The sequence below is a fragment of the Pseudophryne corroboree genome, chromosome 2 (assembly GCF_028390025.1).
Source record: "Pseudophryne corroboree isolate aPseCor3 chromosome 2, aPseCor3.hap2, whole genome shotgun sequence".
Classification (NCBI taxonomy): Eukaryota; Metazoa; Chordata; class Amphibia; order Anura; family Myobatrachidae; genus Pseudophryne; species Pseudophryne corroboree.
The window spans coordinates 1,038,276,251-1,038,301,966 of record NC_086445.1 but is presented as its reverse complement, the minus strand read 5'-3'; the positions used below and the strand labels follow the sequence as shown (position 1 = coordinate 1,038,301,966).

The following is a 25,716-nucleotide window of genomic DNA, read 5'->3' as shown; positions in this document are numbered from 1 at the left end:
ATATTGGCCTGACTCTATGAAGTACTGCGTGACAGGGCATGGCTCCTGCAAGTCTAGAACCAATGGCAAACGAGCAGAAAAGGGTTTCGGTATTCTGATGTCATCTAACAAAGCTGGTTCTCGGCATATACATTGTATACGCTAAGCTCTCTGTGATCAGACTTAATAATGTAACGCGTTAGATGACATTAAGTGATGGTTGGACTCTTGTGCAATATTATGAGCCATGCTGTCTCATTGAATATAGGTCACATATAGGATGCTGCTGTCTGGAATGAGCCCATTATAAGTCATGTATAAGGGGACCCCTGACAATTACCTTGCACAGGAATCGTCTGATTAATCCAAAATACATACCGTATTACCACTGGCTGACCATTTATTACCCGGTGCCCGGACAGTAATTACAGTATGTGGCAGCTCTGTGTGATAGACCTGAGACACACCCATTGATCCCTGATTATACTTATTACATTTACATTAAAGCCCACCTGCCCGGCCATTGATGCGGGGGTCCGTGACACCAAGCCAGGGACTAACTCCTGATGGGAGGATTGGCCCTGTTTGGAATCTCGTTATGTTACAGATGAAGTGATTGGGTTTATTATGCTCTAAGGATTGTGCCGGTCGGGATCCTGGTGTCGGTATTTTGACCGCCGGGATTCCGTCAGACGGGATCTTGACTGCATCCCGCTCTAAGCAGTGATTATCAAACCTTTTGGGGCAGCCGCTCCCCTAGGTTCCATAAACGTGTTCCGGTGCTACACACCCATTGCTCAATACAAATTATTCCAAATTCACATTAAAGTTTTTCTTTATCACATAAACTAGTATTAGTTATTATTTACAATGGAATTAGCATTTGTATTTCATCAAAGAATAACCCTGAGATCGTGTCACCCAGGAAAGTTACGGGACCTCAGGTGATGAAGTCAGTTCCCAGAAACTTGTCCACGGACCCCAATAACTCTGTATAATAGGTCATATCTTCTGCTTACTGTGGGGACAGCTGTGTAGAGTGTATGGTGCAGGATGGGCTGAGGGGCCACACGCGTGCCATGTACATTGAGTCGGCTCATTACGCCTGGGAACGGACACCTGATATGTTATTATAGAAAGTAAATGAACACCTGTAATCCCATTCTGCATGAGTATACTGTATATCTGCCACCTGCTGAGTGTGATGCTTCACGTACCTCTATAAAGTCTCGCCATGGGAACAGGGAGCTCTAACAGGGAAGGAGACTCGGAACAAGAGGGATTTCACCTCTTCCATTCTTCTGCTGTTGACACATGATCCAGATACACACAGAATTATGGCAGGATCCGAAGAACAACCACTCAATAGGTTTCTGTGTAAAGAGAGATGATAGTTTATTCTCTACACTGTTCTTTCTTAGCCACCTGTTGTTTTAACCTTTTCGCTTCAAGGAAAGGTGAGATGAGACATAATCGCGTACACCAGCTACAAAGTTCTGAATGTTCATCTTGTGTTTGTTAGATGCCATTAAATAACGTTTTTCATGAAGATTACCTTCCAGTTTATATCTATATAAATCCAGGTGGTTAGCGCACACACTAGTGCAAAAGTCAGCAACTGGGGTGCAGCATTCCACCAGCTCCTAACGAAAGGCCACGCTGAGGGTCGACCTTTGACCTTCTTTGACCTGATGTCTTTTGGATGTGACTTAAACGCCACTATTTCTCTATGGAGTCCGGCGAGTGACCTTTGTACACATTTGGATTGATGCCTTGGATCCTTCCTTGAGGATTTACACCCTAGTTGTTTTCCCCAATGAATATATTTTCTTATTGGGGAAACTTATGAAGCTTTTCTTGCAGGTACAGTGACTGATAAGAGCCAGACTCCGTGAATTGCAAAGGGAAAGTGAATGCTGTCTCTTTACTGCCAGTCTGGAACCTGGGTTACTTAATGCTGATGGGTCCCAAGGTGCAGATATGGGAAACAGTAGAGGCTACAATGGCAAATGGCATCTAAAAAAATGTTTTAAGACTCCTTAATATTTCTACCTCCTAAATAGTTCTGTAGTGTTTCTCCGATACACAAGATGGTTCTGTATAACATCATCTATCCGCCCTGTCTCTGCAAACCTTGGGATAAGATATAGCTGAAATTTCCCTTTATACATGTATATAATGGAGTCCGCAATTCTATGTTTTATATAGGGGTATATTTACTAGAGATGAGCGCCTGAAATTTTTCGGGTTTTGTGTTTTGGTTTTGGGTTCGGTTCCGCGGCCGTGTTTTGGGTTCGAACGCGTTTTGGCAAAACCTCACCGAATTTTTTTTGTCGGATTCGGGTGTGTTTTGGATTCGGGTGTTTTTTTCAAAAAACACTAAAAAACAGCTTAAATCATAGAATTTGGGGGTCATTTTGATCCCAAAGTATTATTAACCTCAAAAACCATAATTTACACTCATTTTCAGTCTATTCTGAATACCTCACACCTCACAATATTATTTTTAGTCCTAAAATTTGCACCGAGGTCGCTGTGTGAGTAAGATAAGCGACCCTAGTGGCCGACACAAACACCGGGCCCATCTAGGAGTGGCACTGCAGTGTCACGCAGGATGTCCCTTCCAAAAAACCCTCCCCAAACAGCACATGACGCAAAGAAAAAAAGAGGCGCAATGAGGTAGCTGTGTGAGTAAGATTAGCGACCCTAGTGGCCGACACAAACACCGGGCCCATCTAGGAGTGGCACTGCAGTGTCACGCAGGATGTCCCTTCCAAAAAACCCTCCCCAAACAGCACATGACGCAAAGAAAAAAAGAGGCGCAATGAGGTAGCTGACTGTGTGAGTAAGATTAGCGACCCTAGTGGCCGACACAAACACCGGGCCCATTTAGGAGTGGCACTGCAGTGTCACGCAGGATGTCCCTTCCAAAAAACCCTCCCCAATCAGCACATGATGCAAAGAAAAAGAAAAGAAAAAAGAGGTGCAAGATGGAATTGTCCTTGGGCCCTCCCACCCACCCTTATGTTGTATAAACAAAACAGGACATGCACACTTTAACCAACCCATCATTTCAGTGACAGGGTCTGCCACACGACTGTGACTGATATGACGGGTTGGTTTGGACCCCCCCCAAAAAAGAAGCAATTAATCTCTCCTTGCACAAACTGGCTCTACAGAGGCAAGATGTCCACCTCATCATCACCCTCCGATATATCACCGTGTACATCCCCCTCCTCACAGATTATCAATTCGTCCCCACTGGAATCCACCATCTCAGCTCCCTGTGTACTTTGTGGAGGCAATTGCTGCTGGTCAATGTCTCCGCGGAGGAATTGATTATAATTCATTTTAATGAACATCATCTTCTCCACATTTTCTGGATGTAACCTCGTACGCCGATTGCTGACAAGGTGAGCGGCGGCACTAAACACTCTTTCGGAGTACACACTTGTGGGAGGGCAACTTAGGTAGAATAAAGCCAGTTTGTGCAAGGGCCTCCAAATTGCCTCTTTTTCCTGCCAGTATAAGTACGGACTGTGTGACGTGCCTACTTGGATGCGGTCACTCATATAATCCTCCACCATTCTATCAATGTTGAGAGAATCATATGCAGTGACAGTAGACGACATGTCCGTAATCGTTGTCAGGTCCTTCAGTCCGGACCAGATGTCAGCATCAGCAGTCGCTCCAGACTGCCCTGCATCACCGCCAGCGGGTGGGCTCGGAATTCTGAGCCTTTTCCTCGCACCCCCAGTTGCGGGAGAATGTGAAGGAGGAGATGTTGACAGGTCGCGTTCCGCTTGACTTGACAATTTTGTCACCAGCAGGTCTTTCAACCTCAGCAGACTTGTGTCTGCCGGAAAGAGAGATCCAAGGTAGGCTTTAAATCTAGGATCGAGCACGGTGGCCAAAATGTAGTGCTCTGATTTCAACAGATTGACCACCCGTGAATCCTTGTTAAGCGAATTAAGGGCTCCATCCACAAGTCCCACATGCCTAGCGGAATCGCTCCGTGTTAGCTCCTCCTTCAATGTCTCCAGCTTCTTCTGCAAAAGCCTGATGAGGGGAATGACCTGACTCAGGCTGGCAGTGTCTGAACTGACTTCACGTGTGGCAAGTTCAAAGGGCATCAGAACCTTGCACAACGTTGAAATCATTCTCCACTGCGCTTGAGACAGGTGCATTCCACCTACTATATCGTGCTCAATTGTATAGGCTTGAATGGCCTTTTGCTGCTCCTCCAACCTCTGAAGCATATAGAGGGTTGAATTCCACCTCGTTACCACTTCTTGCTTCAGATGATGGCAGGGCAGGTTCAGTAGTTTTTGGTGGTGCTCCAGTCTTCTGTACGTGGTGCCTGTACGCCGAAAGTGTCCCGCAATTCTTCTGGCCACCGACAGCATCTCTTGCACGCCCCTGTCGTTTTTAAAAAAATTCTGCACCACCAAATTCAAGGTATGTGCAAAACATGGGACGTGCTGGAATTTGCCCATATTTAATGCACACACAATATTGCTGGCGTTGTCCGATGCCACAAATCCACAGGAGAGTCCAATTGGGGTAAGCCATTCCGCGATGATCTTCCTCAGTTGCCGTAAGAGGTTTTCAGCTGTGTGCGTATTCTGGAAACCGGTGATACAAAGCGTAGCCTGCCTAGGAAAGAGTTGGCGTTTGCGAGATGCTGCTACTGGTGCCGCCGCTGCTGTTCTTGCGGCGGGAGTCCATACATCTACCCAGTGGGCTGTCACAGTCATATAGTCCTGACCCTGCCCTGCTCCACTTGTCCACATGTCCGTGGTTAAGTGGACATTGGGTACAGCTGCATTTTTTAGGACACTGGTGACTCTTTTTCTGAGGTCTGTGTACATTTTCGGTATCGCCTGCCTAGAGAAATGGAACCTAGATGGTATTTGGTACCGGGGACACAGTACCTCCAACAAGTCTCTAGTTGGCTCTGCAGTAATGATGGATACCGGAACCACGTTTCTCACCACCCAGGATGCCAAGGCCTCAGTTATCCGCTTTGCAGTAGGATGACTGCTGTGATATTTCATCTTCCTCGCAAAGGACTGTTGAACAGTCAATTGCTTACTGGAAGTAGTACAAGTGGGCTTACGACTTCCCCTCTGGGATGACCATCGACTCCCAGCGGCAACAACAGCAGCGCCAGCAGCAGTAGGCGTTACACGCAAGGATGCATCGGAGGAATCCCAGGCAGGAGAGGACTCGTCAGAATTGCCAGTGACATGGCCTGCAGGACTATTGGCATTCCTGGGGAAGGAGGAAATTGACACTGAGGGAGTTGGTGGGGTGGTTTGCGTGAGCTTGGTTACAAGAGGAAGGGATTTACTGGTCAGTGGACTGCTTCCGCTGTCACCCAAAGTTTTTGAACTTGTCACTGACTTATGAATGCGCTGCAGGTGACGTATAAGGGAGGATGTTCCGAGGTGGTTAACGTCCTTACCCCTACTTATTACAGCTTGACAAAGGGAACACACGGCTTGACACCTGTTGTCCGCATTTCTGGTGAAATACCTCCACACCGAAGAGCTGATTTTTTTGGTATTTTCACCTGGCATGTCAACGGCCATATTCCTCCCACGGACAACAGGTGTCTCCCCGGGTGCCTGACTTAAACAAACCACCTCACCATCAGAATCCTCCTGGTCAATTTCCTCCCCAGCGCCAGCAACACCCATATCCTCCTCATCCTGGTGTACTTCAACACTGACATCTTCAATCTGACTATCAGGAACTGGACTGCGGGTGCTCCTTCCAGCACTTGCAGGGGGCGTGCAAATGGTGGAAGGCGCGTGCTCTTCACGTCCAGTGTTGGGAAGGTCAGGCATCGCAACCGACACAATTGGACTCTCCTTGTGGATTTGGGATTTCGAAGAATGCACAGTTCTTTGCTGTGCTGCTTTTGCCAGCTTGAGTCTTTTCATTTTTCTAGCGAGAGGCTGAGTGCTTCCATCCTCATGTGAAGCTGAACCACTAGCCATGAACATAGGCCAGGGCCTCAGCCGTTCCTTGCCACTCCGTGTCGTAAATGGCATATTGGCAAGTTTACGCTTCTCCTCCGACAATTTTATTTTAGGTTTTGGAGTCCTTTTTTTTCTGATATTTGGTGTTTTGGATTTGACATGCTCTGTACTATGACATTGGGCATCGGCCTTGGCAGACGACGTTGCTGGCATTTCATCGTCTCGGCCATGACTAGTGGCAGCAGCTTCAGCACGAGGTGGAAGTGGATCTTGATCTTTCCCTAATTTTGGAACCTCAACATTTTTGTTCTCCATATTTTAATAGGCACAACTAAAAGGCACCTCAGGTAAACAATGGAGATGGATACTAGTATACAATTATGGACTGCCTGCCGAGTGCAGACACAGAGGTAGCCACAGCCGTGAACTACCGTACTGTACTGTGTCTGCTGCTAATATAGACTGGTTGATAAAGAGATGTCTATGTAACTATGTATGTATAAAGAAGAAAGAAAAAAAAACCACGGTTAGGTGGTATACAATTATGGACGGACTGCCTGCCGAGTGCCGACACAGAGGTAGCCACAGCCGTGAACTACCGCACTGTACTGTGTCTGCTGCTAATATATAGACTGGTTGATAAAGAGATAGTATACTCGTAACTAGTATGTATGTATAAAGAAAGAAAAAAAAAAACCACGGTTAGGTGGTATATACAATTATGGACGGGCTGCCGAGTGCCGACACAGAGGTAGCCACAGCCGTGAACTACCGCACTGTACTGTGTCTGCTGCTAATATATAGACTGGTTGATAAAGAGATAGTATACTCGTAACTAGTATGTATGTATAAAGAAAGAAAAAAAAAAACCACGGTTAGGTGGTATATACAATTATGGACGGGCTGCCGAGTGCCGACACAGAGGTAGCCACAGCCGTGAACTACCGCACTGTACTGTGTCTGCTGCTAATATAGACTGGTTGATAAAGAGATAGTATACTACTAATATTATATATACTGGTGGTCAGGTCACTGGTCACTAGTCACACTGGCAGTGGCACTCCTGCAGCAAAAGTGTGCACTGTTTAATTTTAATATAATATTATGTACTCCTGGCTCCTGCTATAACCTATAACTGGCACTGCAGTGCTCCCCAGTCTCCCCCACAATTATAAGCTGTGTGAGCTGAGCACAGTCAGATATATATATACATTGATGCAGCACACTGGGCTGAGCAGTGCACACAGATATGGTATGTGACTGAGTCACTGTGTGTATCGTTTTTTTCAGGCAGAGAACGGATATATTAAATAAAACAAACAACTGCACTGTCTGGTGGTCACTGTGGTCGTCAGTCACTAAACTCTGCACTCTCTTCTACAGTATCACAGCCTCAGGTCAATCTCTCTCTCTCTCTCTCAACCCTAATCTAAATGGAGAGGACGCCAGCCACGTCCTCTCCCTATCAATCTCAATGCACGTGTGAAAATGGCGGCGACGCGCGGCTCCTTATATAGAATCCGAGTCTCGCGATAGAATCCGAGCCTCGCGAGAATCCGACAGCGTCATGATGACGTTCGGGCGCGCTCGGGTTAACCGAGCAAGGCGGGAAGATCCGAGTCGCTCGGACCCGTGAAAAAAAACATGAAGTTCGGGCGGGTTCGGATTCAGAGAAACCGAACCCGCTCATCTCTAATATTTACTAAAGAGCGGGTTCATACATATGGAGATGTTTCCCATAGCAACCAAACAGATTATGCTTATCGTGTATCACTTTGTAGAAGATCTGATTGGTTGCTAGCGGAGTGCAGGAAACATGACCTGCTATGGATGCACCTGAATAATGTAACCCCCCACATACAGTCTCTGGCTCCGTCACACTCAGCACTTGTATGGTGGCTCTGTGTAATGTGTTCTGCAGATATATATTTATATAACCATTGTTTTGTTGCTCTGTCCACAGAGTCTGAGCAAGAAGGAGTTCTGGCAGCTGGTTCAGCAGAGCTATGGCACCGAGCTGGGCCTGAATAATGAGGAAATGGAAAGCCTAGCCATGCCACCAGAGGACGTTGTGCCCGCCAGGTAAGAGCACTCTCCCATTTGTATGAATTGTATCTCACCCCTACTTGATAAGTGAGGATAAGCCCTGGCACGTGGTAATTATTGAGTATTACATGTCGTATCATTCGTTAGCCTAGCATTGTGACTCTTACGGGGTCCAGACAGCTCACCGTATTCTCACCCCCTAATACAGCTGACAGAATGATGTACAAGTAACTACTGCAAGAGGAATGGTTTAGGTTATTTGTTCCTCTGAGAAGTGTAACATCTGATTGGATGACCATATGTGACATCAGAGTAACTGCAGTTCCCATTGGGCCTTCTCAATCTATTGGGAAGTTTAAGGGCCACACTAAGGCCCCTGAGGACCTGATGTACTGGGGGGGCATTCTCATACTTTGGTACTGATCAGCAGAGACTCGCATTGCAGAGAATGTACACATGACATCTGTAGGGACATGTTCTTAGATTTAATGACATTAAAATGAAATGTTTAGGTTTAGAGTGTCCATAAACATGGTGGAAGACAGATTGCCCCGTTAGTACTGCACTGAGCATGTCCTGGGTGATCCCTGTCTCAGTATCTCACACTCACAAGGAGATTACCGTTTACAATGTGTTAGAAAATCATATGAAGATAATATTGCTATCTCCCTGTCTGTAGATTGTGTGCACTGTAAAGTGGCTCCTATCACCCTGACTTTGTACTGTGCAGCCCATTGGATCATCTCCAACCCGAGCTTCTTATAGTGACACCGCCTTTATGTATCACACAGCCATAATTACTATTCCTTATTTAGGGCAGATGCTATTGTCCTGTCATCGGAGTCAGTCTCACACAGTGTTCTGTCCTGTAGGGCTCCAAGCAAGTCCGGGAGTGAGGAACTGGGGGAGAAGACCCCCAGGGGAAGTTCCATCACCCGAGATGTCATTTCCCAGACTGAGACGGATTCTTTGAATCTCCTGCAAATGGTGCGTGAGCAGGTTGCCGGGTTACTGGGTTAGGTGGTTGTGAGTCAGGGTGCTGGGAGTCAATTTCCTGAGAGTCAAGGTCCTGGTCTCCTGGTTGTTGGACTCTTGGTGTTTGGGCTCCTGGTAGACAGTGCTGGGCTTCTGATGGTTGGGCTTCTGGGAGACAGGCTCCTGGGTGTTGGGGTGCTGTGTTCCTGGTCGTTGAGCTCCTGGGTACTGTGTTCCTAGGAGAGAGGCTTCTGGTACACAGGCTCCTTGTGTCGGGGTGCTGGGCTCCTGGGAGACAGGCTCCTGGGTATGAGTGCTGGTCTCTTGGTTTTAGGGCTCTTGGGAAACCAGCTCCTGGGTGTCGGGGTGCTGGGCTACTGGTTGTTGGACTCGTAGGTGTTGGGGTACTGGGCTCCTGGGAGGCAGGGTGCTGGGCTCCTGGGAGACAGGCTCCTGGGTATGAGTGCTGGTCTCTTGGTTTTAGGGCTCTTGGGAAACCAGCTCCTGGGTGTCGGGGTGCTGGGCTACTGGTTGTTGGACTCGTAGGTGTTGGGGTACTGGGCTCCTGGGAGGCAGGGTGTTGGGCTCCTGGTTGTTGGGTTTCTGGGAGATGGGCTCCTAGGAGACAGCTACTGGGTATTTGGGTGCTTGTTCTGCTGGTTGTTGGACTCCTGTGAGACAAGCCCCTGGGTGTCGGGGTGCTGGACTTCTGGTTGCTGGGCTCCTGGGTGTTAAGGGGTAGAGGGTGGTATATGGGGTGTGCTGGGTTCCTTGTTGGCGGGGGGGGGGGGCAGGGGAGCAGTTGCTGGGCTCTTGGGAGACGGGCTCCTAGGTGTTGGGGTGCTGTGCTCCTGGTTGTTGGGTTTTCTGGCAGACTGGCTCCTAGGTGTTGAGGTGCTGTGCTCCTGGTTGTTTGGCCTCTGGGAGACTGGCTCCTGGGTGTTGGGGTGCTGTGCTCCTGTTTGCTGGGTTTCTGGGTGACAAGGTGATGGACTTCTGGATGTTAGGGGTTTGAGGGTGGAATATGGGGGGTGCTGGGTTCCTGGTTGTCGGGGGGACATTTGCTGGGCTCTTGGGAGACAGGCTCCCAGGTGTTGAGGTGCTGTGCTTGTGGTTGTTGGGTTTCTGGGAGACTGGCTCCTGGGTGTTGTGGTGTTGATCTCCTGGGTGCTGGATTTATTTTGTAGGTGTTCTCTGCTTTTCTAATTGTTACTATGTAAAGACCCTGGATATTGCTGCATCCCTCCTGTCAGCCTTTGCTATAAATTGTTCTGCTCTTTTTGATCCCATTAGACTGATAGATGTAAATGTTTACTTCAGTTTTAGTGCATTACTAATAGTTGGCAAAAAAATCATAAATCAGAGCAACCAAGCTTCAGTCATTTGCTGTAATAACAGGATTCCTCTCCTAGATCAGCATGGTACATTATACAATATGTACAGTAAGTAAATATCGGTGATTATATATAAAAATAAGGCAAATACCATCAACTGATATGACTCATCAAAAAATTTCTTGAATCGTAAGGACTAGGAACTTGAACTTTGGACAGTAGTTTGCTTTTGTGACGTAGGCATTCACTGAGAAGGCATTTTTCAAAATTCCACCCACAGAGGGGCAAAAAAGGGTGAGATCATTCCCCCCTCACAGAGAAAAGTTAAGACTGCCCACCCAGCCGGGGCTATAAAGAATGTATGGTGCTGGCGATACCAAGTTGCAGAGGGGGGAGGACACAATGCTCTGACTTCCTTGCAGTGGCAGTTGCACAGCAGTCCATTATTCAAATAGGGGAGCCACATCAACTGCCACCCCTAAACAGATATATATATATATATATATATATATATATATATCTCTATATCGTCCTAGTGGATGCTGGGGTTCCTGAAAGGACCATGGGGAATAGCGGCTCCGCAGGAGACAGGGCACAAAAAGTAAAGCTTTACGATCAGGTGGTGTGTACTGGCTCCTCCCCCTATGACCCTCCTCCAAGCCTCCGTTAGATTTTTGTGCCCGGCCGAGAAGGGTGCAATCTAGGTGGCTCTCCTAAAGAGCTGCTTAGAAAAGTTTAGCTTAGGTTTTTTATTTTACAGTGAGTCCTGCTGGCAACAGGATCACTGCAACGAGGGACTTAGGGGAGAAGAAGTGAACTCACCTGCGTGCAGGATGGATTGGCTTCTTGGCTACTGGACATTAGCTCCAGAGGGACGATCACAGGTACAGCCTGGATGGTCACCGGAGCCTCGCCGCCGGCCCCCTTGCAGATGCTGAAACGAGAAGAGGTCCAGAATCGGCGGCAGAAGACTCCTCAGTCTTCTTAAGGTAGCGCACAGCACTGCAGCTGTGCGCCATTTTCCTCTCAGCACACTTCACACGGCAGTCACTGAGGGTGCAGGGCGCTGGGAGGGGGGCGCCCTGGGAGGCAAATGAAAACCTTTTTTGGCTAAAAATACCTCACATATAGCCTCCGGGGGCTATATGGAGATATTTAACCCCTGCCAGAATCCACTAAAGAGCGGGAGACGAGCCCGCCGAAAAAGGGGCGGGGCCTATCTCCTCAGCACACAGCGCCATTTTCCTCACACAGCTCCGCTGGTCAGGAAGGCTCCCAGGCTCTCCCCTGCACTGCACTACAGAAACAGGGTAAAACAAGAGAGGGGGGGCAAAATGGTGGCAAAACTATATTATTAAAGCAGCTATACAGGGAGCACTTATTATAAGGCTATCCCTGTCATATATAGCGCTTTTGGTGTGTGCTGGCAAACTCTCCCTCTGTCTCCCCAAAGGGCTAGTGGGGTCCTGTCTTCGTTAAGAGCATTCCCTGTGTGTCTGCTGTGTGTGTCGACATGTATGAGGACGATATTGGTGTGGAGGCGGAGCAATTGCCAAATATGGGGATGTCACCTCCTAGGGGTCGACACCAGAATGGATGCCTTTATTTATGGAATTACGGGATAGTGTCAACACGCTAAAGCAGTCGTTTGACGACATGAGACGGCCGGACAATCAATTAGTGCCTGTCCAGGCGCCTCAAACACCGTCAGGGGCTGTAAAACGCCCTTTGCCTCAGTCGGTCGACACAGACCCAGACACAGGCACTGATTCCAGTGGCGACGGTGACGAATCAACCGTATTTTCTAGTAGGGCCACACGTTATATGATTTTGGCAATGAAGGAGGCGTTACATATTGCTGATACTACAGGTACCACAAAACAGGGTATCATGTGGGGTGTGAAAAAACTACCTATAGTTTTTCCTGAATCAGATGAATTAAATGAGGTGTGTGATGAAGCGTGGGTTGCCCCCGATAAAAAAATGCTAATTTCAAAGAAGTTATTGGCTTTATACCCTTTCCCGCCAGAGGTTAGGGCGCGCTGGGAAACACCTCCTAGGGTGGACAAGGCGCTCACACGCTTATCAAAACAAGTGGCGTTACCCTCTCCTGAGACGGCCGCACTTAAAGATCCAGCAGATAGGAGGATGGAAAATATCCAAAAAAGTATATACACACATACAGGTGTTATACTACGACCAGCTATAGCGACAGCCTGGATGTGCAGTGCTGGGGTAGCTTGGTCAGAGTCCCTGATTGAAAATATTGATACCCTGGATAGGGACAATGTTTTACTGTCTTTAGAGCAAATAAAGGATGCATTTCTTTATATGCGTGATGCACAGAGGGATATCTGCACACTGGCATCACGGGTAAGTGCTATGTCCATTTCGGCCAGAAGAAGTTTATGGACGCGACAGTGGTCAGGCGATGCGGACTCAAAACGGCATATGGAAGTTTTGCCGTATAAAGGGGAGGAGTTATTTGGTGTCGGTCTATCGGATTTGGTGGCCACGGCTACAGCCGGGAAATCCACCTTTTTACCTCAAGTCACTCCCCAACAGAAAAAGACACCGACTTTTCAACCGCAGCCCTTTCGTTCCTTTAAAAACAAGAGAGCAAAGGGATATTCATATCTGCCACGAGGCAGAGGAAGGGGGAAGAGACAGCAACAGGCAGCTCCTTCCCAGGAACAGAAGCCCTCCCCCGCTTCTACAAAAGCCTCAGCATGACGCTGGGGCTTCTCAAGCGGACTCGGGGGCGGTGGGGGGTCGTCTCAAGAATTTCAGCGCGCAGTGGGCTCACTCGCAGGTAGATCCCTGGATCCTGCAGATAATATCTCAGGGGTACAGGTTGGAACTAGAGACGGATCCACCTCGCCGTTTCCTGAAGTCTGCTTTACCAACGTCCCCCTCCGACAGGGTGACGGTCTTGGAAGCCATTCACAAGCTGTACTCTCAGCAGGTGATAGTCAAGGTACCCCTTTTTACAACAAGGAAAGGGGTATTATTCCACTCTATTTGTGGTACCGAAGCCGGATGGCTCGGTAAGACCTATTCTAAATCTGAAATCCTTGAACCTGTACATAGAAGTTCAAGTTCAAGATGGAGTCACTCAGAGCAGTGATAGCGAACCTGGAAGAAGGGGACTTTATGGTATCCTTGGACATCAAGGATGCGTATCTCCACGTTCCAATTTACCCCTCACACCAGGGGTACCTCAGGTTCGTCGTACAGAACTGTCACTATCAGTTTCAGACGCTGCCGTTCGGATTGTCCACGGCACCTCGGGTCTTTACCAAGGTAATGGCCGAGATGATGATTCTTCTTCGAAGAAAAGGCGTATAAATTATCCCATACTTGGACGATCTCCTAATAAGGGCAAGGTCCAGAGAACAGCTAGAGATGGGATTAGCACTGTCTCAAGAAGTGCTAAAACAGCACGGGTGGATTCTGAATATTCCAAAATCCCAGTTAATTCCGACAACACGTCTGCTGTTCCTAGGGATGATTCTGGACACGGTTCAGAAAAAGGTTTTTCTCCCGGAGGAAAAAGCCAAGGAGTTATCCGAGCTTGTCAGGAACCTCCTAAAACCAGGAAAGGTGTCTGTACATCAATGCACAAGAGTCCTGGGAAAAATGGTGGCTTCTTACGAAGCAATTCCATTCGGCAGATTCCACGCAAGAATTTTCCAGAGGGATCTGTTGGACAAATGGTCAGGGTCGCATCTTCAGATGCACCAGCGGATAACCCTGTCTCCAAGGACAAGGGTATCTCTTCTGTGGTGGTTGCAGAGTGCTCATCTATTGGAGGGCCGCAGATTCGGCATACAGGATTGGATCCTGGTGACCACGGACGCCAGCCTGAGAGGCTGGGGAGCAGTCACACAAGGAAGAAACTTCCAGGGCGTGTGGTCGAGCCTGGAAACGTCTCTTCACATAAACATTCTGGAACTAAGAGCAATCTACAATGCTCTAAGCCAGGCAGAACCTCTGCTTCAAGGAAAACCGGTGTTGATCCAGTCGGACAACATCACGGCAGTCGCCCATGTGAACAGACAGGGCGGCACAAGAAGCAGGAGTGCAATGGCAGAAGCTGCAAGGATTCTTCGCTGGGCAGAGAATCATGTGATAGCACTGTCAGCAGTGTTCATCCCGGGAGTGGACAACTGGGAAGCAGACTTCCTCAGCAGACACGACCTTCACCCGGGAGAGTGGGGACTTCATCCAGAAGTTTTCCACATGCTGGTAACCCGTTGGGAAAGACCAATGGTGGACATGATGGCGTCTCGCCTCAACAAAAAACTGGACAGGTATTGCGCCAGGTCAAGAGATCCGCAGGCAATAGCTGTGGACGCGCTGGTAACGCCTTGGGTGTACCAGTCGGTGTATGTGTTTCCTCCTCTGCCTCTCATACCAAAAGTATTGAGAATTATACGGCAAAGAGGCGTAAGAACGATACTAGTGGTTCCGGATTGGCCAAGAAGGACTTGGTACCCGGAACTTCAAGAGATGATCACGGAAGATCCGTGGCCTTTACCTCTGAGAAGGGACTTGCTTCAGCAGGGTCCCTGTCTGTTTCAAGACTTACCGCGGCTGCGTTTGACGGCATGGCGGTTGAACGCCGGATCCTAAAGGAAAAAGGCATGCCGGAAGAAGTCATTCCTACTTTGATTAAAGCAAGGAAGGAAGTAACCGCGCAACATTATCACCGCATTTGGCGAAAATATGTTGCGTGGTGCGAGGATCGGAGTGCTCCGACGGAGGAATTTCAACTGGGTCGATTCCTACATTTCCTGCAATCAGGATTGTCTATGGGTCTCAAATTGGGATCTATTAAGGTTCAAATTTCGGCCCTGTCGATTTTCTTCCAAAAAGAATTGGCTTCAGTTCCTGAAGTCCAGACTTTTGTTAAGGGAGTGCTGCATATACAGCCCCCTGTGGTGCCTCCAGTGGCACCGTGGGATCTCAATGTTGTTTTGAACTTTCTCAAATCTCATTGGTTTGAACCACTAAAAACTGTGGATTTGAAATATCTCACATGGAAAGTGACCATGCTACTAGCCCTGGCTTCGGCCAGGAGAGTGTCAGAACTGGCAGCTTTATCTTACAAAAGCCCATATCTGATTTTCCATTCGGACAGGGCAGAACTGCGGACTCGTCCGCATTTTCTCCCTAAGGTGGTGTCAGCATTTCATCTGAACCAACCTATTGTAGTGCCTGCGGCTACAAGCGACTTGGAGGACTCCAAGTTGTTGGACGTTGTCAGAGCTTAAAAAATATACATTTCAAGGACAGCTGGAGTCAGGAAATCTGACTCGCTGTTTATACTATATGCTCCCAACAAGTTGGGCGCTCCTGCGTCTAAGCAGACTATCGCTCGCTGGATTTGTAGTACGATTCAGCTTGCACATTCTGTGGCAGGCCTGCAACAGCCAAAATCGGTAAAAGCCCACTCCACAAGGAAGGTGGGTTCTTCTTGGGCGGCTGCCCGAGGGGTCTCGGCATTACAACTCTGCCGAGCGGCTACGTGGTCGGGGGAGAACACGTTTGTAAAATTCTACAAATTTGATACCCTGGCTAAGGAGGACCTGGAGTTCTCTCATTCGGTGCTGCAGAGTCATCCGCACTCTCCCGCCCGTTTGGGAGCTTTGGTATAATCCCCATGGTCCTTTCAGGAACCCCAGCATCCACTAGGACGATAGAGAAAATAAGAATTTACTTACCGATAATTCTATTTCTCTGAGTCCGTAGTGGATGCTGGGCGCCCATCCCAAGTGCGGATTATCTGCATTACTTGTACATAGTTACAAAAATCGGGTTATTATTGTTGTGAGCCATCTTTTCAGAGGCTCCGCTGTTATCATACTGTTAACTGGGTTTAGATCACAGGTTGTACGGTGTGATCGGTGTGGCTGGTATGAGTCTTACCCGGGATTCATAACTCCTTCCTTATTGTGTACGCTCGTCCGGGCACAGTACCTAACTGAGGCTTGGAGGAGGGTCATAGGGGGAGGAGCCAGTACACACCACCTGATCGTAAAGCTTTACTTTTTGTGCCCTGTCTCCTGCGGAGCCGCTATTCCCCATGGTCCTTTCAGGAACCCCAGCATCCACTACGGACTCCGAGAAATAGAATTATCGGTAAGTAAATTCTTATATATATATATATATATATACAGGTTGAGTATCCCTTATCCAAAATACTTGGGACCAGAGGTATTTTGGATATCGGATTTTTCCGTATTATGGAATAATTGCATACCATAATGAGATATCATGGTGATGGGACCTAAATCTAAGCACAGAATGCATTTATGTTACATATACACCTTATACACACAGCCTGAAGGTCATTTTAGCCAATATTTTTTAGAACTTTGTGCATTAAACAAAGTGTGTGTACATTCACACAATTCATTTATGTTTCATATACACCTTATACACATAGCCTGAAGGTCATTTAATACAATATTTTTAATAACTTTGTGTATTAAACAAAGTTTGTGTACATTGAGCCATCAAAAAACAAAGGTTTCACTATCTCACTCAAAAAAGTCCGTATTTCGGAATATTCCGTATTTCGGAATATTTGGATATGGGATACTCAACCTGTGTATGTATGTATGTATGTATGTATGTATGTATGTATGTGTGTGTATATATGTGTATATATATGTATATATATATGTATATGTATATATATATATTATAATATTTTAATTTTTTTTTCCAAATATGAATTCTTAACCAACCTATTTGCAGTCAGGAGAGGATAGTGTCTCCATTATAAGAGGTTAACCTGTCACTTGAACTAAACATTGCTGAACCTCTCAGAGAGCAATAGGAGGGAAGGAGAGATAGATATTTTGACTCTTGATAGATGTCAACTGCTTATCTGCTGTGTAAATGGTACCGACGGCTCTCCCAGTGACCTTAAGTGTTGTGCGAAAATCTTTACCTTTCTCTAACGTCCTAGAGGATGCTGGGGACTCCGTAAGAACCATGGGGATAGACGGGCTCCGCAGGAGACATGGGCACTTTAAGAAAGACTTTGGATCTGGGTGTGCACTGGCTCCTTCCTCTATGCCCCTCCTCCAGACCTCAGTTTGATACTGTGCCCAGTGGAGACTGGGTGCTTTCAGGGAGCTCTCCTGAGTTTCCTGTCAAAGTATTTTAGTTAGGTTTTTTATTTTCAGGGAGCCTGCTGGCAACAGACTCCCTGCATCGAGGGACTGAGGAGAGAGAAACAGACCTACTTCTCTGAGTTTCAAGGCTCTGTTTCTTAGGCTACTGGACACCATTAGCTCCAGAGGGATTGGTACGCAGGTCTCGCTCTCGCCGTCCGTCCCAGAGCCGCGCCGCCGTCCTCCTCGCAGAGCCGGAAGATAGAAGCCGGTTGAGGACGAGAAGCTAAGAAGACTTCAGAGGCGGCAGAAGACATCTTGATCTTCATAGAGGTAATAGCTGGGCACTATACATGTATATAAAGAGCCCCCGCCATGTTTTTAAGAATTTTGAGCGGGACAGAAGCCCGCCGCCGAGGGGGCGGGGCTTCTCCCTCAGCACTCACCAGCGCCATTTTCTCCACAGCACAGCGCTGAGAGGAAGCTCCCCGGACTCTCCCCTGCTTACTGACGGTGACAGTGGGTTTTTCAAGAGGTGGGGGCACATAATTGGCGCATATACATTCATAACAGCGCTACTGGGTAAACATTCTGTGTTTTTTCCTGGGTCATATAGCGCTGAGGTGTGTGCTGGCATACTCTCTCTCTGTCTCTACAAAGGGCCTGGTGGGGAACCTGTCTTCAGAAAAGAGCTTCCCTGTGTGTGTGGGGTGTGTCCGTACGCGTGTGTTGACATGTATGAGGTTGAAGGCTTACCTAAGGAGGAGGGGGAGTGTATGAATGTAAGGTCTCCGTCGGCAGCGCCGACACCTGACTGGATGGATATGTGGAATGTCTTAAGTACTAATGTAAATTTATTGCACAAAAGATTAGACAAAGCTGAGGCTAGGGAACAGTCAGGAAGTCAAACCATGTCTGTCCCAATGTCGCCGGGACCTTCGGGGTCTCAGAAGCGCACACTATCCCAAATAGTTGACACAGATACCGACATGGATTCAGACTCCAGTGTCGACTACGATGATGCAAAATTACAGCCAAGAGTGGCTAAATGTATTCGATATATGATTATTGCAATAAAAGATGTTTTGCATATCACAGAGGAACCCCCTGTCCCTGACACGAGGGTACACATGTATAAAGGAAAGAAACCTGAGGTCACCTTTCCATCCTCACATGAGCTGAACGAATTATGCGAAAAAGCTTGGGAAACCCCAGACAAAAGACTGCAGGTTCCCAAAAGGATTCTTCTGGCGTATCCTTTCCCGCAAAAGGACAGAATACGGTGGGAATCCTCTCCTAGGGTAGACAAAGCATTGACACGCTTATCAAAAAAGATAGCGCTGCCATCCCAAGATACGGCTACCCTCAAGGATCCTGCTGACCGCAAGCAGTAGGTTACCATGAAGTCCATTTACACACATTCTGGTACGTTACTCAGACCGGCAATTGCATCGGTCTGGGTTTGTAGTGCTGTAGCAGCATGGACAGATTCCTTATCAGCGGAAATTGAGACCCTAGATAAGGATACCATTTTAATGACCCTAGGGCATATAAAAGATGCTGTGTTATAAATGAGGGATGCTCAAAGAGACATTAGTTTACTGGGTTCCAGAATAAACGCTATGTCTATTTCTGCTAGGCGAGTCTTATGGACCCGACAGTGGACGGGCGATACCGACTTGAAGAAGCATATGGAGTTTTTACCTTACAAAGGTGAGGAATTATTTGTAGAAGGCCTCTCGGACCTCGTCTCCACAGCTACGGCAGGTAAATCAAATTTTTTGCCTTATGTTTCCTCACAGCCTAAGAAAGCGCCTCATTATCAAATGCAGTCCTTTCGTTCGAATAAAAGCAAGAGTACGTGGATCGTTCTTTCTTGCCAGAGGTAAGGGCAGAGGAAAAAAGCTGCACAACACAGCTAGTTCCCAGGAACAGAAGTCCTCCCTGGCCTCTGCAAAATCCACCGCATGACGCTGGGGCTCCCCTGAGGGAGTCCGCTCCAGTGGGAGCATGTCTTCGACTTTTCAGCCACATCTGGGTTCACTCACAGGTGGATCCCTGGGCAATAGAAATTGTTTCTCAGGGATACAAGCTGGAATTCGAGGAGGTGCCCCCTCGCCGGGTTTTCAAATCGGCCCTGCCAGCTTCTCCTTCAGAGAGGGAGTTAGTGTTAAATGCGATTCAAAAATTGTATCTTCAACAGGTGGTGGTCAAGGTTCCCCTACTACAACAAGGGAGGGGATATTACTCAACCCTGTTTGTGGTCCCGAAACCGAACGGTTCGGTCAGATCCATTTTAAATTTAAAATCCCTGAACCTATACTTGAAAAGGTTAAAGTTCAAGATGGAATCACTTAGAGCGGTCATCACCAGCCTGGAAGGGGGGGATTTTATGGTATCCCTAGACATAAAGGATGCGTACCTTTATGTTCCAATATATCCACCTCATCAGGCGTACCTGAGATTTGCGGTACAGGATTGTCATTACCAATTTCAGACGTTGCCGTTTGGGCTTTCCACGACCCCGAGGATTTTCACCAAGGTAATAGCGGAAATGATGGTGCTCCTGCGCAAGCAAGGTGTCACAATTATCCCATACTTGGACGATCTCCTCATAAAAGCGAGATCTCGAGAGACATTACTGAACAGCGTGTCACTTTCATTGAAGGTGTTACAGCAACACGGCTGGATTCTCAATATCCCGAAGTCGCAGCTGGTTCCTACGACTCGTCTGACCTTCTTGGGCATGATTCTGGACACAGACCAGAAAAGGGTTTTTCTTCCGACGGAAAAAGCTCAGGAACTCATGACTCTGGTCAGGAACCTGTTGAAGCCAAAACAGGTGTCAGTGCATCACTGCAGTCGAGTCCTGGGGAAGATGGTGGCATCATACGAAGCCATTCCTTTCGGCAGGTTCCATGCGAGGACCTTCCAATGGGACCTACTGGACAAGTGGTCCGGGTCACATCTACAAATTCATCAGCGGATCACCCCGTCCCCCAGAGCCAGGATATCTCTCCTGTGGTGGCTGCAGAGTGCTCACGTCCTAGAGGACCGCAGGTTCGGCATTCAGGACTGGATCCTGGTGACCACGGACGCAAGCCTCCGAGGTTGGGGAGCAGTCACACAGGGAAGAAATTTCCAAGGTCTTTGGTCAAGTCTAGAGACTTGTCTCCACATCAAGCAGGACTTGTCTCCACATCAACGTCCTGGAGTTGAGGGCCATATACAACACCCTACATCAAGCGGAGGCATTACTTCGCGACAAACCAGTTCTGATCCAGTCAGACAATGTCACCGCAGTAGCTCATGTCAACCGCCAAGGCGGCACAAGGAGCAGAGTGGCAATGGCGGAAGCCACCAGAATTCTTCACTGGGCGGAAAATTATGTAAGCGCACTGTCAGCAGTGTTCATTCCGGGAGTGGACAACTGGGAAGCAGACTTCCTCAGCAGACACTATCTGCATCCGGGAGAGTGGGGACTTCATCAGGAAGTCTTCGCGCAGATTGCAAGTCGGTGGGGACTGCCCCAAATAGACATGATGGCGTCCCGTCTCAACAAAAAGCTAAAAAGGTATTGCGCCAGGTCAAGAGATCCTCAGACGGTAGCTGTGGACGCCCTGGTGACACCGTGGGTGTTCCGGTCGGTCTATGTATTTCCTCCTCTTCCTCTCATACCCAAGGTGTTGAGAATAATAAGAAAAAGAGGAGTGAGAACAATCCTCATTGTTCCAGATTGGCCACGAAGGACCTGGTATCCGGATCTGCAGGAGATGCTCACAGAAGATCCGTGGCCTCTTCCTCTAAGACAGGACCTGCTGCAGCAGGGGCCCTGTTTGTTCCAAGACTTACCGCGGCTGCGTTTGACGGCATGGCGGTTGAACGCCGGATCCTAGCGGAAAAAGGTATTCCGGATGAGGTCATTCCTACACTAATAAAGGCTAGGAAGGACGTGACATCGAAACATTATCACCGAATATGGCGAAAATATGTTTCTTGGTGTGAGGCCAGGAATGCTCCTACGGAGGAATTCCATCTGGGCCGCTTCCTTCACTTCCTACAAACTGGAGTGAATTTGGGCCTAAAATTAGGATCTATTAAGGTTCAGATTTCGGCCTTATCCATTTTCTTTCAAAAGGAATTGGCCTCTCTTCCCGAAGTACAGACGTTTGTGAGGGGAGTACTGCATATTCAGCCTCCTTTTGTACCTCCGGTGGCGCCTTGGGACCTTAAAGTGGTGTTAAGTTTCCTTAAGTCACATTGGTTTGAACCACTCAAAACGGTGGAGTTAAAATATCTCACTTGGAAGGTGGTCATGTTGTTAGCCTTAGCTTCGGCTAGGCGAGTTTCGGAATTAGCGGCTTTATCACATAAAAGCCCCTATCTGGTTTTTCATATGGATAGGGCGGAATTGCAGACTCGTCCTCAATTCCTACCTAAAGTGGTCTCATCCTTTCATATGAACCAACCTATTGTCGTGCCTGTGGCTACGTGTGACTTGGAGGATTCCGAGTCCCTTGATGTAGTCAGGGCTTTGAAAATTTACGTGGCCAGAACGGCTAGAGTCAGGAAGACAGAAGCACTGTTTGTCCTGTATGCAGCCAACAAGGTTGGCGCTCCCGCTTCAAAGCAGACTATTGCTCGCTGGATCTGTAACACGATTCAGCAGGCGCATTCTACGGCAGGTTTGCCGTTACCAAAATCGGTTAAGGCCCATTCCACTAGGATGGTGGGCTCTTCTTGGGCGGCTGCCGAGGAGTCTCTGCACTACAGCTGTGCCGAGCTGCTACTTGGTCGGGGTCAAATACCTTTGCAAAGTTCTATAAGTTTGATTCCCTGGCTGAGGAGGACCTCCTGTTTGCTCAATCGGTGCTGCAGAGTCATCCGCACTCTCCCGCCCGTTTGGGAGCTTTGGTATAATCCCCATGGTCCTTACAGTGTCCCCAGCATCCTCTAGGACGTTAGAGAAAATAAGATTTTAAACCTACCGGTAAATCTTTTTCTCGTAGTCCGTAGAGGATGCTGGGCGCCCGTCCAAAGTGCGGACTACTTCTGCAAGACTTGTATATAGTTTTTGCTTACATAAGGGTTATGTCATAGTTTCATCGGTTTTGGACCGATGCTATGTTGGTTTTTCATATTGTTAACTAGATAGTGTATCACAAGTTATACAGTGTGATTGGTGTGGCTGGTATGAATCTTGCCCTTGGATTAACTAAAATCCTTTCCTCGTACTATCCGTCTCCTCTGGGCACAGTTTCTCTAACTGAGGTCGGGTGTGGTTCTTCAAGTCTTTGTCACTTCAAATCGACAGTATCTAGGTCGACAATGTTTAGGTCGACCACTATAGGTCGACAGTCACTAGGTTGACATGGATGGAAGGTCGACAGGGTTTCTAGGTCGACATGTGCTAGGTCGACAGGTTCTAAAGGTCGACATGAGGATTCTTTTTTTTTTTTTTTTTTTTGGTGTCGTTTTCTTCGTAGAGTGTCCGGGATCCCAAATTAGTGCACTGCGTCCCCTCGAATGGCTCGCTTCGCTCGCCATGCTTCGGGCATGGTGCCTTCGCTCCGCTACCGCTTTGCTCGGCACAGATTACCGTTCCAATCGTAGTCCACGTGGATCGTTAAGTATGAAAAAATTCAAAAAAATAAAAAAAAATGTGAAAAACTCATGTCGACCTAGCACATGTCGACCTAGAAACCCTGTCGACCTTCCATCCATGTCGACCTAGTGACTGTCGACCTATAGTGGTCGACCTAAACATTGTCGTCCTAGACAGTGTCGATCTTCAGAGGTCTGGAGGAGGGGCATGGAGGGAGGAGCCAGTGCACACCCAGATCCAAAGTCTTTCTTAAAGTGCCCATGTCTCCTGCGGAGCCCGTCTATCCCCATGGTCCTTACGGAGTCCCCAGCATCCTCTACGGACTACGAGAAAAAGATTTACCGGTAGGTTTAAAATCTTATATTTTCCCTCAAAGGAGGAGAGCGAGAAGCTAAGCACGGTCACCTAGGGCCCTTTGGTATAGAGTCAGCCTATTCCTGCAAACCTTACATATTTACCACACAGTGGGCGGAGCTTGGCCTGTCGTCCCAGCATTTACAGCACTGAGCAGGACAGCATCACAGGCGGGACGGGGCAGAGAAGGAGGCTGATTATTCTCCTCAGCACCAGCGTTTACAGCACTGAGCAGGGCAGCATCAGAGGCGGGGCGGGGCAGAGAAGGAGGCAGATTATTCTCCTCAGCACCAGCAGGTACAGCACTGAGCAGGGCAGCATTAGAGGCGGGATGGGGCAGAGAAGGAGGCGGATTTTTCTCCTCAGCACCAGCAGTTATAGCACTGAGCAGGGCAGCATCAGAGGCGGGGCGGGGCAGAGAAGGAGGCGGATTTTTCTCCTCAGCACCAGCAGTTACAGCACTGAGCAGGGCAGCATCAGAGGGGGGATGGGGCAGAGAAGGAGGCGAATTATTCTCCTCAGCACCAGCATTTGCAGCATCAGAGGCGGGACAGGTCAGAGAAGGAGGCAGATTATTCTCCTCAGCGCCAGCATGTACAGCACTGAGCAGGACAGCGTAAGAGGCGGGACGGGGCAGAGAAGGAGGCAGATTATTCTCCTCAGCACCAGCATGTACAGCACTGAGCAGGGCAGCATCAGAGGCGGGACAGGTCAGAGAAGGAGGCAGATTATGCTCCTCAGCGCCAGCATGTACAGCACTGAGCAGGGCAGCATCAGAGGGGGGACGGGGCAGAGAAGGAGGCGGATTATTCTCCTCAGCACCAGCAGTTACAGCACTGAGCAGGGCAGCATCAGAGGCGGGGCGGGGCAGAGAAGGAGGCGGATTTTTCTCCTCAGCACCAGCAGTTACAGCACTGAGCAGGGCAGCATCAGAGGGGGGACGGGGCAGAGAAGGAGGCGGATTTTTCTCCTCAGCACCAGCAGTTACTGCACTGAGCAGGGCAGCATCAGAGGCGGGACAGGTCAGAGAAGGAGGCAGATTATTCTCCTCAGCGCCAGCATGTACAGCACTGAGCAGGGCAGCATCAGAGGGGGGACGGGGTAGAGAAGGAGGCGGATTATTCTCCTCAGCACCAGCAGTTACAGCACTGAGCAGGGCAGCATTAGAGGCGGGATGGGGCAGAGAAGGAGGCGAATTATTCTCCTCCGCACCAGCATTTGCAGCATCAGAGGCGGGACAGGTCAGAGAAGGAGGCAGATTATTCTCCTCAGCGCCAGCATGTACAGCACTGAGCAGGGCAGCATCAGAGGTGGGACAGGCAGGGAAGGAGGCAGATTATTCTCCTCAGCACCAGCAGTTATAGCACTGAGCGGGGCAGAGAAGGAGACGGATTATTCTCCTCAGCACCAGCATGTACAGCACTGAGCAGGGCAGCATCAGAGGCGGGATGGGGCAGAGAAGGAGGCGGATTTTCTCCTCCGCACCAGCATGTACAGCACTGAGCAGGGCAGCATTAGAGGCGGGATGGGGCAGAGAAGGAGGCGGATTTATTCTCCTCAGCACCAGCATGTACAGCACTGAGCAGGGCAGCATCAGAGGTGGGACGGGGCAGAGAAGGAGGCGGATTATTCTCCTCAGCACCAGCAGTTACAGCACTGAGCAGGGCAGCATCAGAGGTGGTACGGGGCAGAGAGAGGCGGATTATTCTCCTCAGCACCAGCAGTTACAGCACTGAGCAGGGCAGCATCAGAAGCGGGACGGGGCAGAGAAGGAGGCAGATTATTCTCCTCAGCACCAGCATGTACAGCACTGAGCAGGGCAGCATCAGAGGTGGGACAGGCAGAGAAGGAGGCAGATTATTCTCCTCAGCACCAGCATGTACAGCACTGAGCAGGGCAGCATCAGAGACGGGACAGGGCAGAGAAGGAGGCGGATTATTCTCCTCAGCACCAGCAGTTACAGCACTGAGCAGGGCAGCATCAGAGGCGGGACGGGGCAGAGAAGGAGGCGGATTATTCTCCTCAGCACCAGCAGTTACAGCACGGAGCAGGGCAGCATTAGAGGCGGGACGGGCAGAGAAGGAGGCGGATTATTCTCCTCAGCACCAGCATGTACAGCACTGAGCAGGGCAGCATTAGAGGCGGGACGGGCAGAGAAGGAGGCAGATTATTCTCCTCAGCACCAGCATGTACAGCACTGAGCAGGGCAGCATCAGAGGTGGGATGGGGCAGAGAAGGAGGCGGATTTTCTCCTCAGCACCAGCAGTTACAGCACTGAGCAGGGCAGCATTAGAGGCGGGATGGGGCAG

The 25,716-nt window shown here is 48.8% G+C and overlaps 1 protein-coding gene across 2 annotated transcripts in view; it reads left to right on the top strand.

The window, feature by feature from the left end:
- The window catches only part of GRAMD1C (GRAM domain containing 1C), a 302,062-nt gene that overhangs the window by 245,408 nt on the left and 30,938 nt on the right, over positions 1 to 25,716 (top strand). For both annotated transcript variants that reach the window (XM_063956793.1, XM_063956794.1), the window contains 2 exons: positions 7,930 to 8,048; positions 8,885 to 8,999. In XM_063956793.1, coding sequence (XP_063812863.1) covers positions 7,930 to 8,048; positions 8,885 to 8,999 — 234 coding nt within the window. The remainder of the gene's footprint in view (positions 1 to 7,929; positions 8,049 to 8,884; positions 9,000 to 25,716) is intronic.